This window comes from Panthera pardus, unplaced genomic scaffold (assembly GCF_024362965.1).
Source record: "Panthera pardus isolate Hobbes unplaced genomic scaffold, ASM2436296v1 HiC_scaffold_2, whole genome shotgun sequence".
Taxonomy (NCBI): domain Eukaryota; kingdom Metazoa; phylum Chordata; class Mammalia; order Carnivora; family Felidae; genus Panthera; species Panthera pardus.
This window is the reverse complement of record NW_026526765.1, coordinates 82,955,929-82,968,493: the sequence shown is the minus strand read 5'-3', so window position 1 is coordinate 82,968,493 and position 12,565 is coordinate 82,955,929. Positions and strand designations below refer to the sequence as shown.

The following is a 12,565-nucleotide window of genomic DNA, read 5'->3' as shown; positions in this document are numbered from 1 at the left end:
AGAGTAACAAATCACTTTATCTAGATTAAAGAGATACCCATTTTTAAATATTTACCAGGTAGAAATTTACCACAATAAAGTTCATATTCAGGTTCTTAATATAAAACAAAAAGAAAAAAGTACATCAATTAAAATTTTCAAAGTACACAACATATAAATTCTAAATACACTAAATACTAAAGTACTTAGAAATCAGCTGGGGTTTTTCTGGGTTTTTTTTTGTTTTTTTTTTTGTTTGTTTGTTTGTTTTTAAGGAATCATGAGTTCGTATTATTGGGAAAAGCAGAAAACAGTCAAGGCAGTGAAATGCTGTTAGTCTCCAAACACTACACTTCTACTTATAAGAACAAAATGACTGACGAGTCTAATATTACCAACAAACTTCCTCCCTCCTGTTTGGGAAACCAACAGATAGCTTATTCACAGATGTTTGGCATGACTTACCATAGTCTTTCACCTTGAAAAATCTTACACAACAATAAAACTAGGATAGGAAAGGCTTAGTTGATCTATTAGCAGGCCAATGTAATTACATAAAATATTTCACTAAGCATTTATATGTACAAACACATCGAATTTTCTTTACTCAATTATATTTTCAAATATACAGTGAATTGTGATCACATTTCACATAAGATGTTCTCAAAACCACTGATAGGATCTCTTCTAACCAAAAACTAATGTGTCAGAGAGAAAGGTCATTTCATGATTCATAACTAGAGATATAAACGTTTAAATAATACAATATTTTATGTCCTTCACCCTAAACTTTATTTTACTTAAATTCTACTATAGTTTACTTAAATAATACTAAAAAAGTACTGGTGAAGTTTGTAACCAATCAAAAGTAATGTCTTTTGTTCTCTGCATATCCATGAAGGCTGAAAAAAAAATACACAATTAACCCAAGAAATTCTACCTGAAGCATTTTAAGGGTCTTAAAATCTATTAATAAAAATAGAGTCCAGCTGGGATGGGCCTTAATTTTATCATTTCAGAGGTAACAGAGCAGGAAACATATGTTTGACCTTTGCAATCATCAATGTTTCAAATAATTCCTCTCCCATTGTAATTACAAAAATGTAATAATGTAGCTCCTATAATGCATACATGTACACATATATTCCTAAATAACTTTAAGTTCTTAAATGAAATCTTCTTCTACAAGATAGCACTTTCCTTTTTTCTGAAGAAAATCTCTATTCATATCTGAAAGAAACATATACTTTGCAAAATTTGCCTGTTCACTGAAGAACTTAAGAATGAGACAGTTAAAAAAAAAAAAAACAAACAAAAAAAAGCAGCCAAACATTAAGATGTAACAACGCTAGGTGAGAAAAAAACAATTTCACGATTATAGGAAAGAAAACCTTGAATACAATTTTAAAATACCAGTTTCTGAAAAGGTAGAATTCAAATAAGAATAAAGTATTTCAATAAATATTTCAATTTACCATTTTACAGGTCTTTGTCTAATGCTTAAAGCATTTTATTTGTGAGCTCTGGTGTTTTTAAAAGAAATAACAAACACTGACTTATTCCAACTCTTCTTTTATAGAATAAGAGATTAATTTCAAGTAGATTTCCTTTAGCTTCTTACTTAAGTAGGCAACGATTTCCAAAAGCCATCTTGATATTTTTATAAGTATTTTAAATAATACTGATAAGTATTTGATAATTTAAGTGATATATCACATAATAATAAATTTAGAATAATAATATTCATCCCAAAGACATTATCTACATTTGTGTACACTTATAAGATACCATTTTTTCATTGTAACTGCAAAATAATACAGGATAATTTTTCACTACAAATAAAAAACAATTTAAAGATAGGATTATGTTTAGAATGTACTTTTGAAGAGACAGGATAAAATAACTTATAATAAAACAGAGCTATAAAATGTCAAAAAAATATAAAAGAAATTGCACTTACATCCATAGCTCTCTTAATAAAAGGTATCTGTGTGCCACTGTCCAGATCTTCATTTATAATAAGCCTTCTAGCCCACTGACCTGCCCTGACAACACCACTACCATGAATTAAAACCATCAGTTTCTGTGGATTTGTCAAAGCATCCTCACTCATAAAGATAAAACTCTTTGGTTCACTCTCAGTGGCATCTACCTGTAATTAAAAAAAATTAAGTAATAAATAAATGTTTTCTGATCAAGCAAAGGCATAAATGAGAAAACAACTCATGGCTACCATAAATTATAGAATGGCTATTCCAGAATTATAGAAGTAAAAACCTTTAAAAAAATTAAAATATTCATTATTTATTAGAGATTAACAATTACACGAGGTGGGTGAGCATAAAAGACATGATAGTAATATGCAAAAGAATATTTGAAATATATCTCTCTATGTTATAGGTTTAGTATTATAATACAAATGAGAGTAACTGATTTTTTTTAAAGCTTCCTATGGTCTAGATACTATGGTAAATGTTTGTCTCAATCACAATCTCATTAAGGTTGTACTATTATTATACTCGTTTACAGATAAAGAAATTGAGGCCTAAGGAGTTTAAATAACTTGCCCCAAATCACACAGCTAGTGAGTCTATAATTCTATCAGAGAAGTATATTGCACCTATAATAGAAAACAGGAAAACCCAATAGGATGATATACCTATTGGAAAATCACATACTACCCATGAATACTACTAAGTTTTTAAAAGGGGAGAGAGGGAACTATTTAAAAATTCAATCACCTACTATTCTATGTCAGTGGCCTTTGAAATTTCCTTCAGAATGTGAACACAGGCTCATATAACAATTATTTTCTGAAGGAATATTATTTATGTATTCCTATAACCTTATTCACTAGGAATGGAAGCTCTTGTGCAGATGTCAAAGCCAGAAGCTAAAGTCTAGGTGCCTGGTCATACACATCCTCAAATAAAGAAAGTCAATCCACATACTATATAATGAAACAGCTCTTCACTTATCAATATTAGATATTCATAAATTTATGAAACTAAAAAATAGACAAAAACTCTAGACACCAAAAAAAATGTCCTAGATTCTAAATGTTCCCAGTCACTATTCCTGGGAAGAGAAAAATATTAAAATTTCTCTAATTCTAAAACAGACTGGTAGCCATTTGTGTAAACAGCACAAAGAGCAATTATTTCAGCAAGAAGAGCACAGCCACAGGGCTGGAAAAAAATCCCTTCCTCAGTGAAGCCTTTCCTGACCACCCTATTTTAAATATCTCCCCAAGAATTCTCTAGCCCCATTCTGTTTTATTTTCCTTCATAGTACATAGCACAGTCTAATATATCGCATGCTTTACTTTATATATGTATTATAATTGTTAATTAACCATCTTCTCCCACCACTAGAATGCAAGTCCAGGAAGGCATGGACTTTTCTGTTTGGATCCAGCTACATTCACAATGCCTAAAAGAGAGGCTGGCACATTGTAGGCACTCAGTAAATAAAGGAATGAATAAACTTTTGGAATAAGTAATGTTATCAAGCATCACCAGTGACCTCCTTAAAATATGGAGATGAAAATGATATATGACTATAAGAAATTTTAAAAGAGCTACACAATGCTAAGAATTAAAAAGATATAACTGTGGGGGTGCCTGGTGGCTCACTTGGTTAAGCGTCCAACTTCAGCTCAGGTCATGATCTCACAGTTTGTGGTTTGAGCATCGCATCAGGCTCTGTGCTGACAGCTCAGAGATTGGATCCTGCTTTGGATTCTGTCTCCATCTCTCTCTGCCCCTCCCTCACTCACACTCTGTCTCTCAAAAATAAACATTAAAAAAATTTAAAAAAAACATAGCTCTATATTAGTAGCAATTAAGTATGCAGGAAGAGAAGTATGAAGTGTCAAGCAGTCACATTAGCTTCTCTTGCATGCGATGTCCAGATTATGATGCTGACAGCAGGTCTGACTGAAGTGAGAGGAAGGGAAGTAGATGAGAGATGGAGAAAACCAAATGTGAGAAGAAAATTCCTTTTTACCAAAGAATGTTATATAAAAAAAGAGGAATCACTCGTTAAAATGGCTTTTTTAAAAAAGGGAAGTGGAAAGAAGAAAAGAAAAATTAAACAGCAAAGCTGTCAGTGTATCATAAAACAGAGGTCAAAGAGGTTCCCAGTCATTTATTTACCAAAGAGTATGCCTAAATGTGCACAAATAAAATACCTCTTAAAATCATTGAGGCCTTAACGGATCCTGGAATGGCTATGGAAATGGACATCTGTTTATCTTAATAGAAAAAACAAACAAATAAAAAAAAAAAAACCCAAAACTCTAAAGCTATAGACTTTCTAGTAGGTTCTGATCACTATTTCTTTCTCTCTTTGACTAAGTACCCTGTTAACAAGGAACTGAGTCAACTTTTTAAGCAATGGAATGTTGGCACTTTAAATTCCACAGTAATCACTTGAAAACTGGAAGAGTGCTTATTTTCAGAAGGTAAAGATGTGTTTTGTATATTACAATGCTGTTCAAGAATATTTAAAGGGCTGCAAATTAAGGTAGCCGTGAATAGATGAATAAAAGTTTTACTGGAACGTGCAGAAGAACTGACTTTAAAAACACGAAAACACCAGAATATTCAGGGGGGAAAAAAAAAAAAACAATGAAAATGAGAAATGTAGTGGTATTAATGATTAAGGAGTAAGAGCAGTATTTGAGATAGTCACTGGCTTATATTCATCTGAATTCAACACAGAATTCTTAAAGTTGGTATCTATAACTTTCTCTGTATAAAGTTAGTGCTAAGTTTAAACAGTACAATATCTATATGGTTAAAACATAATTTTCATCATTAGCTTAATTAAGTTTGAAACTGGCTGTTCCGGCCATTGTCTTCAAACAGTGGTAATTCATTAACTGAGCTTTCATTAAGGAATGCATATAAAAGTCATTCTAGTGCACTACCTCACTTTACTGACCAATCAAATTCAAAGACCAACTGATCAGTGAGAACAATTTTTAGCAGTTAACCATTCACTTTAGGATACTCATGAACCCCACTAACTGTGATGATTATTTAAATATGACTGAATAAAATGAACAAAAATTTATAATCAAGTTATTAATTTATGTAATCTAAAATTCTACACAAGTGTGAGACACTACAATTGAGAATAACGTGTACATGAGAATATATGTAGGGTAGAGAGTAAACATAATACATGATCATAATCTTTACCATCAGATCATGGGTTTCCACAGGGTGTTGTTATTTATGAAAAGAAAAAAAAAAAGGGAAGAAAAGAGAAGAGTCTCTCTTTCCTTATTAAATAGTTCTATAAAACTAAAACTTAGTTCATCATCAGAGGAAAAAAAACTTGGGTGCTATTCCTATAATAAAAAGAACAACTCTGATACAAAACAAAACAAAACAAAACAAAACAAAACAAAAGAAAAAAAGACACTTTCAATGTTGGCTTTGGGATTTAAGAGAACTCAGGAGAAAATAATTACACAAGAAAAATTTCACAACTATATAAAATATATGACGGCAATTTGAGGAGAGATATTAATTTCCTAAAACAAACCAAAAAACTTTGGTTTCTTTTCAGTTCATGAAATCAGGAAATCTTTGCTAACCAAAAATGGACATGACACTTACTATACGTCTCATCTAGTGTAAAGCTTTTTCTATGTTAATTAGCTTTATAGTCTAAATTTAAATGAGAGGAAAATAATCAGATCTATAAAACAAAGTCTTCTTAAATCTCATCCCAGGCTTTCTATAAATAAAATAGTAAAACTTAATCATATAACATAATCTACAGGCCAATTATCTTCTGATTTCTCCTGGAAATCTAAGGGACAGAAGTGAGTTTAAAAGTTCCGTGTAACTCCAAGTATCACAGAGTTAAATGACTCAATATTAATTGTGTTGTAACAATAAATAAACCTAAGTCTCTTTAAATATCATTCTTCAGAAACTTTGAAAGAAATAAAATTAACAAGAAAGGTAGACTGAACAAAAGGAAGAAAAGTTTCCAAATAAATGAGGGTTAGTGTAGCTATTGCACAGAATGATATATTATTCACTAGTACATCACAAGCACTTGGAACAGTGCCCAGCACCTAAAAGACACTTAAACAAATATTTGTTGAATAAATGAATAAATGATTAGCATTGTGACCTAGCATTTTAGCTTACTTATGTAAAACTAAATATAAGATAGATTTTCCTTTTAAATATTGAAGTATGAATTAATTTGTGAGGATAAATATTATTAAGAAATCCTCAAATGCTCCAATTCATAGAGTAACATTATCCAAGGAATTTAAAAATCTCATGCAAAATTTCATGTAAACAAAGTAATTATATACACAGTTTTGTGCCTTAAATTAATTATTCATTAAGCCTTCTAGATTTTTATATATCATAAAATCAGAGAGTTGTCAGCAATATCAAGGATCATGTAATCTAGTACCACCATCATTTCACATATAAGATTACTATTTCTTCAGTTTTTCGCTTACTATTTCAGGTTTTACATTAAAACACTTTTTTGCAAATTTGATACTGAAAACAAATCTGAAACTTTTTCACTATAAAATGGCAAAATGTACAAAATTTGAAAAGAATGCTCTGCAAAAACCAGGAAGCATGAGGAATGAATTTGGGAATATCCAGAGGAAATAACATGGACATAAAAATATAAACAATCAAGAAATATTTAAAGAGATGGTGTATTTGTAGTGCAACAATAAGTACCTTAGTTTACTTCAAATATGTAAGTAAAAATAAATTATATAAATTAAATGAGAACGGGCAGATGGGGTAGTCCTTTTAAATGCATCACCTTTTTCAAAAAAGTCTGGTTATTAGTATTTTTTGCCTCTACATTTAAAAGTACTACTTTCAAAGAACTATTGTGCACAATGAAATGCGGTATACAGATGTATTTAATATTATCATTATCATATCAACATATTAGAACCTTAACATTTAAACTTACCACAGTAAAACTAATATAACCATTTTCTCCTGAATTGAAAACTAACTCATTTGGAAGTTTAAGCATTTTTAAAAACAGGACTTACTGGTATAGAGATTTTTTTCAAATTACAGTCCTTTTCCAGGAGCTCATATACATATTTCGTGATGATCTAGGTAGGGGGGGAAAAAACACATTAAGATGTAATGTCATCCATTATCAAAACCCACATGAATTATTATGTTATTACTCTGAATGAGTTTCTATCTTTGAATGTTTTCCCTCCAGTTTTATTGAGAAATAATTGACATGCATCTCTGTAAGTTTAAGGCATTACAGCATGATGGTTTCATCTATATATACTGTGAGATGATTACGACAGGTTCAGCTAACCTCCAACTTCTCATGTAGATAAAACAAAAAGAAAATAAAGAACAAAAATTTTAAAAAGGAAAAAAACTTTCTCCTTGTGATGAGAACCCTTAGGATTTATTCTCTTAAAAACTCCTCTATGTATCCGACATAGTGATCATGTTGTACACTACATCCCTAGTACTTACTTATTTCATAACTGAAGTTTTGATACTAAATTTGGAGACTTCTTACTGATTACCTGTGATGGCATACTTCTTGCTGCTGTGTGAATAACTGTGAACCTTAATACTAAAATTTAGGGCCACTTAATATAAACTCACAAAAATATACAAGGACTTTCTGCTTTTCAAGGCAATACTCTGCTTTTTTCAGTGTTTCTAGAACCTATTTCCCTACAATTTCCATATAGGAATAGTATCTGATTTGTATTTCCATATAGGAATTTGTATCTTGACTAAATTCTAACACCTCTTTTGTATTTACTGAATCAAAAAGTAAAAGGTCAGAGGTATTCTAAACAAAAAAAAGGAAAATTATTCCAGAAAAATCTGGCACCAGTTAGTATTATTGTTTGCAGCAGGCAGAAACACAGTTCCCCAAAGATGTCCACACTCTAACTCCTGGAACCTATTCATATTTTATGTTACATGGTAAAAGGAACTTTGCAGATATGATTAAGGTGAAGGACCAGAGATGGGGAGATTTTCCTGGATTATCCAAATTGGCCCAATCTAATCCTTTAACTCCTTAAAAGTGGAAGATCATAGAAGAAGAAAGGGATGTAAAGTGAAAAGACCTTGAATGGTCATTGCTGGTTTTGAAGTTGGAGGAAGGAGACCATAAACCAAATGTGGTGGCTTCTAAAAGGCACGATAACCTTTAAACAGCCAGTAAGAAAACAAGACCTCAGTTCTGTATTTACAAGGAACTGAATTCTGCCAACAACTCAAATAAGCAGTAAGTGGATTCTCTCCTAGAGCCTCCAAAAAAGAATATAGACTGTGCATACCTTGATTTCAGTCTGGTGACAATCATACTGAACCTCTGACCTACAGAAGTAGGAGGTAGTATATTTGTGTGGTTTTAAGCCATTGAATTTACAGTAATTTGTTACCGCAAAACTAGAAAGCTAATGTACTATTTCTATGAAGAACAGGAAAGAGAATGAGGAAAGAGATGCTGAGTAAAAGCAATGATTTAATAGATTTCAATGGTCATTTTAAGGAGTGTCGTTCCCTCAAAAAAAAAAAATCTATAATCATCTATGCACAATATCTCAGAGGATAATTTTAGCAGCAACATAATTAAAAGTCAAATTTTATGAAGCAAAATAAGAAGATGATTTTTTTTTTTTTTAGAAAATTAAGATGTCAATTGCTTTGGTACTGTATTCTGTAATCTAAAACAGACTATCCTGCTTTCTTGAAGGAGGTCAAAATCCTTTCTTCTATGTATATCTATTAATTCATTTTGAAAGAGTATAGTAGATGCATGCTAGAACATCGCTTCCTTGACTAATAATGATAATTTCAAATGCTACAACACTCACTACACTAGAATGAGGCAGTAATTAATAGTTACTAATCAAATAGTATTCCCATATCTTAATGTAGTAGTTAAAATTATGTTCATTATACTGTTACCCGAAGGCAGCAGTGTTGTAAACTGAAAAAAATAAACTAAAAATATGTAGGGTCAGACAAAAGTATGTATGAAGTCATATAATGCTCTGCCACTTCAAGAAAAATAACTAAATGAGATTAGCTAAAATGAGTAGCTTATAATTTCCAAAAATTTCCTATTACCTATGAATAACAAAAAATCCTTACATTGAAAGCAATAATAAAACCAATTAAACTTAGTTCAAACCCAAATGACTTCTACCACTAAGCAAAATACTTCAGAGATGTAATTTGAGAATTCAATAATTAAACTATTTCAGCAGTTCATACCTTGTCAATATGAAATACAATATTACAATTAATTCTCAACTTTCCTCTACACCATAATATAAAACAATTCAAACACTAGCTTAAGAATTAAAAACAGTAGGGGTACAGCCTTAAAGACAGAGTCTCCAAACTTTCGTGAATTTTATTTCTAGGAGCCCTACTAGGTTCTCTCTGTGAAGACTAGAGAAAAATCCCTTTCTGCTTCTAGCAGTGGTAAGGGAAAAGTAATCATTTAAAAATATTCTAGACCTTTCTGTCTTCCTTAATAAGGCCTGCCCATAAGAGAAACTATTTTACCAGAGCCTAATTGACATGAGGGAAGGGAAATGCCCAATTCAGTCTCCCTAAAAGACTGAGACCTAATGAAGAATAGAATATTTCCTCCCACACCTCACTACATGATCCTCAGATCTGTAGTGTTCCTATAAAATAACAGGGAGTTATAGCTAAAGAACTGTAGGAGTCACACCCTATTTAAGGTCTCTAGGAAAACTCAAAGAAGGAAGATAGAAACTAAGCAGAGGAAATTTTAGCCTTGGACACGAAAGCTATATAGCAAATAGAAAACACAACCTAACTCTTAGCCAGATGAACATAAAACTTCAAACTAATGATCCACCTACCAAAGTTCCTTTTATCCAAAACAGCATGCCCAGGTTTCAACAAAAAATAACCAGCCATAATAACAGACAAAAAGAAACAGTCTGAAGACATAAATCGAGCATCAGAACCAGACTCAGGGCAGAAAATTTGGAATTATCAGACTTAGAATTTAAAACAACTATGATTACATGCTGAAGAATTTACTGGAAAAAGTGGGCAATATAAAAGATTAGGTAAATATGTAAGCAGAGAGATGGAAACTCTATGAAAGAATTAAAAAGAAATGCTAAATAAAAAACACATAACAAAAATAAAGAATGCCTTTTATGCACTCATCAATAAATTGGACATGGCTGAGGGGAAAAAAAAAAAAAAAAAGAATCAGAGTTTCCAGATATGTCAATAGACACTTCCAAAACAAAAATGTAAAGAGAAAAAAAAAACAATGAAAAAGTGGAACAGTTTATGTGAGTGGGACAATTGTAACAGGTTTAACATATGTATAATGGGAATGCCCGAAGGAGGATAAAAAGAAAGGAATAAAAGAACTATGTGAAGTAAAATAATGTCTCAGAATTTCCCAAAGTTAATGACAGACACAAAACTACAGATCCAGGTAGTATAGAGAACTCCAAAAAAGATAAGTACCAAAAACAATAACTAGTTTTATCATATTAAAACTGCACAAAACCAAATACAAAGAGAGTATCGGGAAAGAAGGTGCACCAGGGACAAGGGGGATTTGGAGAAGTGGGGAATGTGGGGGAATTTAGCTAGAGAAGAAAAAGGATAAGAATTACATCACACTTCTCTTAGAAACAATGTAAGCAAGAGGACTGAAATATTGAGTGTTGAAAGAAAAAAAACCCATCAATCTAAAATTCTGTATCCAATAAAATCATGCTTCAAAAATGAAAGAGAAATAGACTTTCTCAGACAAAAAAAAAATTGAGGGAATTTTTTTGCAAGTAGAACTGCCTTGCAAAACACACTATAAGAAATTATTCAGAGGGAAAGAAAATTATATAGGTCAGAATGTACCTAAAGAAAGGAATAGTAAGAGAGAAAGAACCAATAAAGGTAAAATATACTTTTTAAAATTTTCTTATTCTTAATTGATCTAACAGATAACAGTTTGTGCAAAATAACAGCTAGAATGTATTTTGTGATTATAGCTTATAGAAAAGTAAAATGAACGACAGCAAGGTTATTAGTTACGGGAGACAGAAACTGAGAACACTCTGTTATAAATACTGGCACTACCTGTGAAACAGTATGCTGTTACTTGAAAGGAACAGCAGAAAGAAAAAAATTACTACTGACAATTTTCCTGGATTTCTTTTAATTCCTAAGAAGAAGCCAGATATACAAAAATAAAACCACCATGGAAAAGATAGAAAAATAATTTTAAGACTATATATTCATGAAATTGATTGTTGGCTACCAAGAGAATAATGCTTTCTAAGGAATTAGAGTCTAACTTTTTCTAGCTCAGGGCTAATTGATCTAGAAACTAAACAAAGTTTTAACAAAGTGAGGAGGAATGATCAAAGAAATAGGCCACAGAAGGAAGGAAAATGAAGTCTGATATACACTCTCAATGAGGTACTTCCAACAGAAAAGATATGTTCACTCTGCAATAAATTTACCTTAGAGACTTATTGAGCAATTGCTGTGTGTTTATAATGTATCTCATACACTTCAGCTTTATTTCTGATCCTTAAACAAGAAGTGAACACTGGTACCCTTTACCACTACAAAAGCACTAAAATTATTCTGGTGGCGTGGGGGAGTACAGTGGGTGACACTAAGAAGCTACCCAGAATACATTTCAGACCCTTTTGGAACTGGATTTAAGAAATTAAGTGAGATGATAAACATATACGACAAGAGATATGACTGGTTAAAAGAGAATTAATATAAATAAGTGAAAATATAAAGTTCACTTTACTAAATTGTAAAGCTTCCGTTCTTTCTTACTCTGAAGAAAATCCTCTCATTAGCAACAAACTAAATTTGGCCTGATTGACTCACAGCAATAACAATTTTTATTTCACAACTTTATTAAAAATATAAGATAAAAACTTGTCTATTGGGCTTATTAGAAGAGTAAGAACTTCAGCCCAAAACACAAAACGACAAACCTCATAAGTTGTTAGTTATATATACCCCTAAAGAGAATAACTAAATGTTAAGAGTATCCTGATTTGAGGTGCAAAGGTAAATAAAATGAACTGAAAGAAAAATTCTGAAAGATTTAACTGTATCTCTGCCTCCTGCAATCAAAGAAAACATCAGAAAATAGACTCGATAGGTTACCTACCTGAATTATGAATTAATAAAATTTGAATTTTAAAATGTTTTAAAAGGAACAGCTTTTAAAGAGCCTTAGGCTAATCAACCTGGTAAAAATCTAGTTCTAAATGACAGAATGAAATTAAATGATTTTTACAGTAAAGCAACGGTTTACTCTCAGTTCCTACTTAACATAATAACGTACATGGTATTTTTATTAAATAGATATTTATAGAACAGTTGAAAACAGCTTAGTTCTACCTAAGCATCTCCTTTTAATATTATTCATTTAATTAGAAAGCTCTGCTTTCACAAATAAGTCAAGAGAAGTCAGTGTAGAAGTGTGACTTATAAATGTATCACAAATGTAAAAAAAGTTTGATATTATGAGGTTTTACCATATT

The 12,565-nt window shown here is 31.2% G+C and overlaps 1 protein-coding gene across 11 annotated transcripts in view; it reads right to left on the bottom strand.

The window, feature by feature from the left end:
• FAM172A (family with sequence similarity 172 member A) overlaps positions 1–12,565 on the bottom strand; it is a 422,196-nt gene that overhangs the window by 310,073 nt on the left and 99,558 nt on the right. For 10 of the 11 annotated variants that reach the window (XM_053907196.1, XM_019428788.2, XM_019428789.2 and 7 more), the window contains 2 exons: positions 7,043–7,108; positions 1,940–2,131 (listed from right to left, as the gene is read on the bottom strand). In XM_053907196.1, coding sequence (XP_053763171.1) covers positions 1,940–2,131; positions 7,043–7,108 — 258 coding nt within the window. The remainder of the gene's footprint in view (positions 1–1,939; positions 2,132–7,042; positions 7,109–12,565) is intronic. The other variant, XM_019428792.2, reaches the window with a different exon arrangement.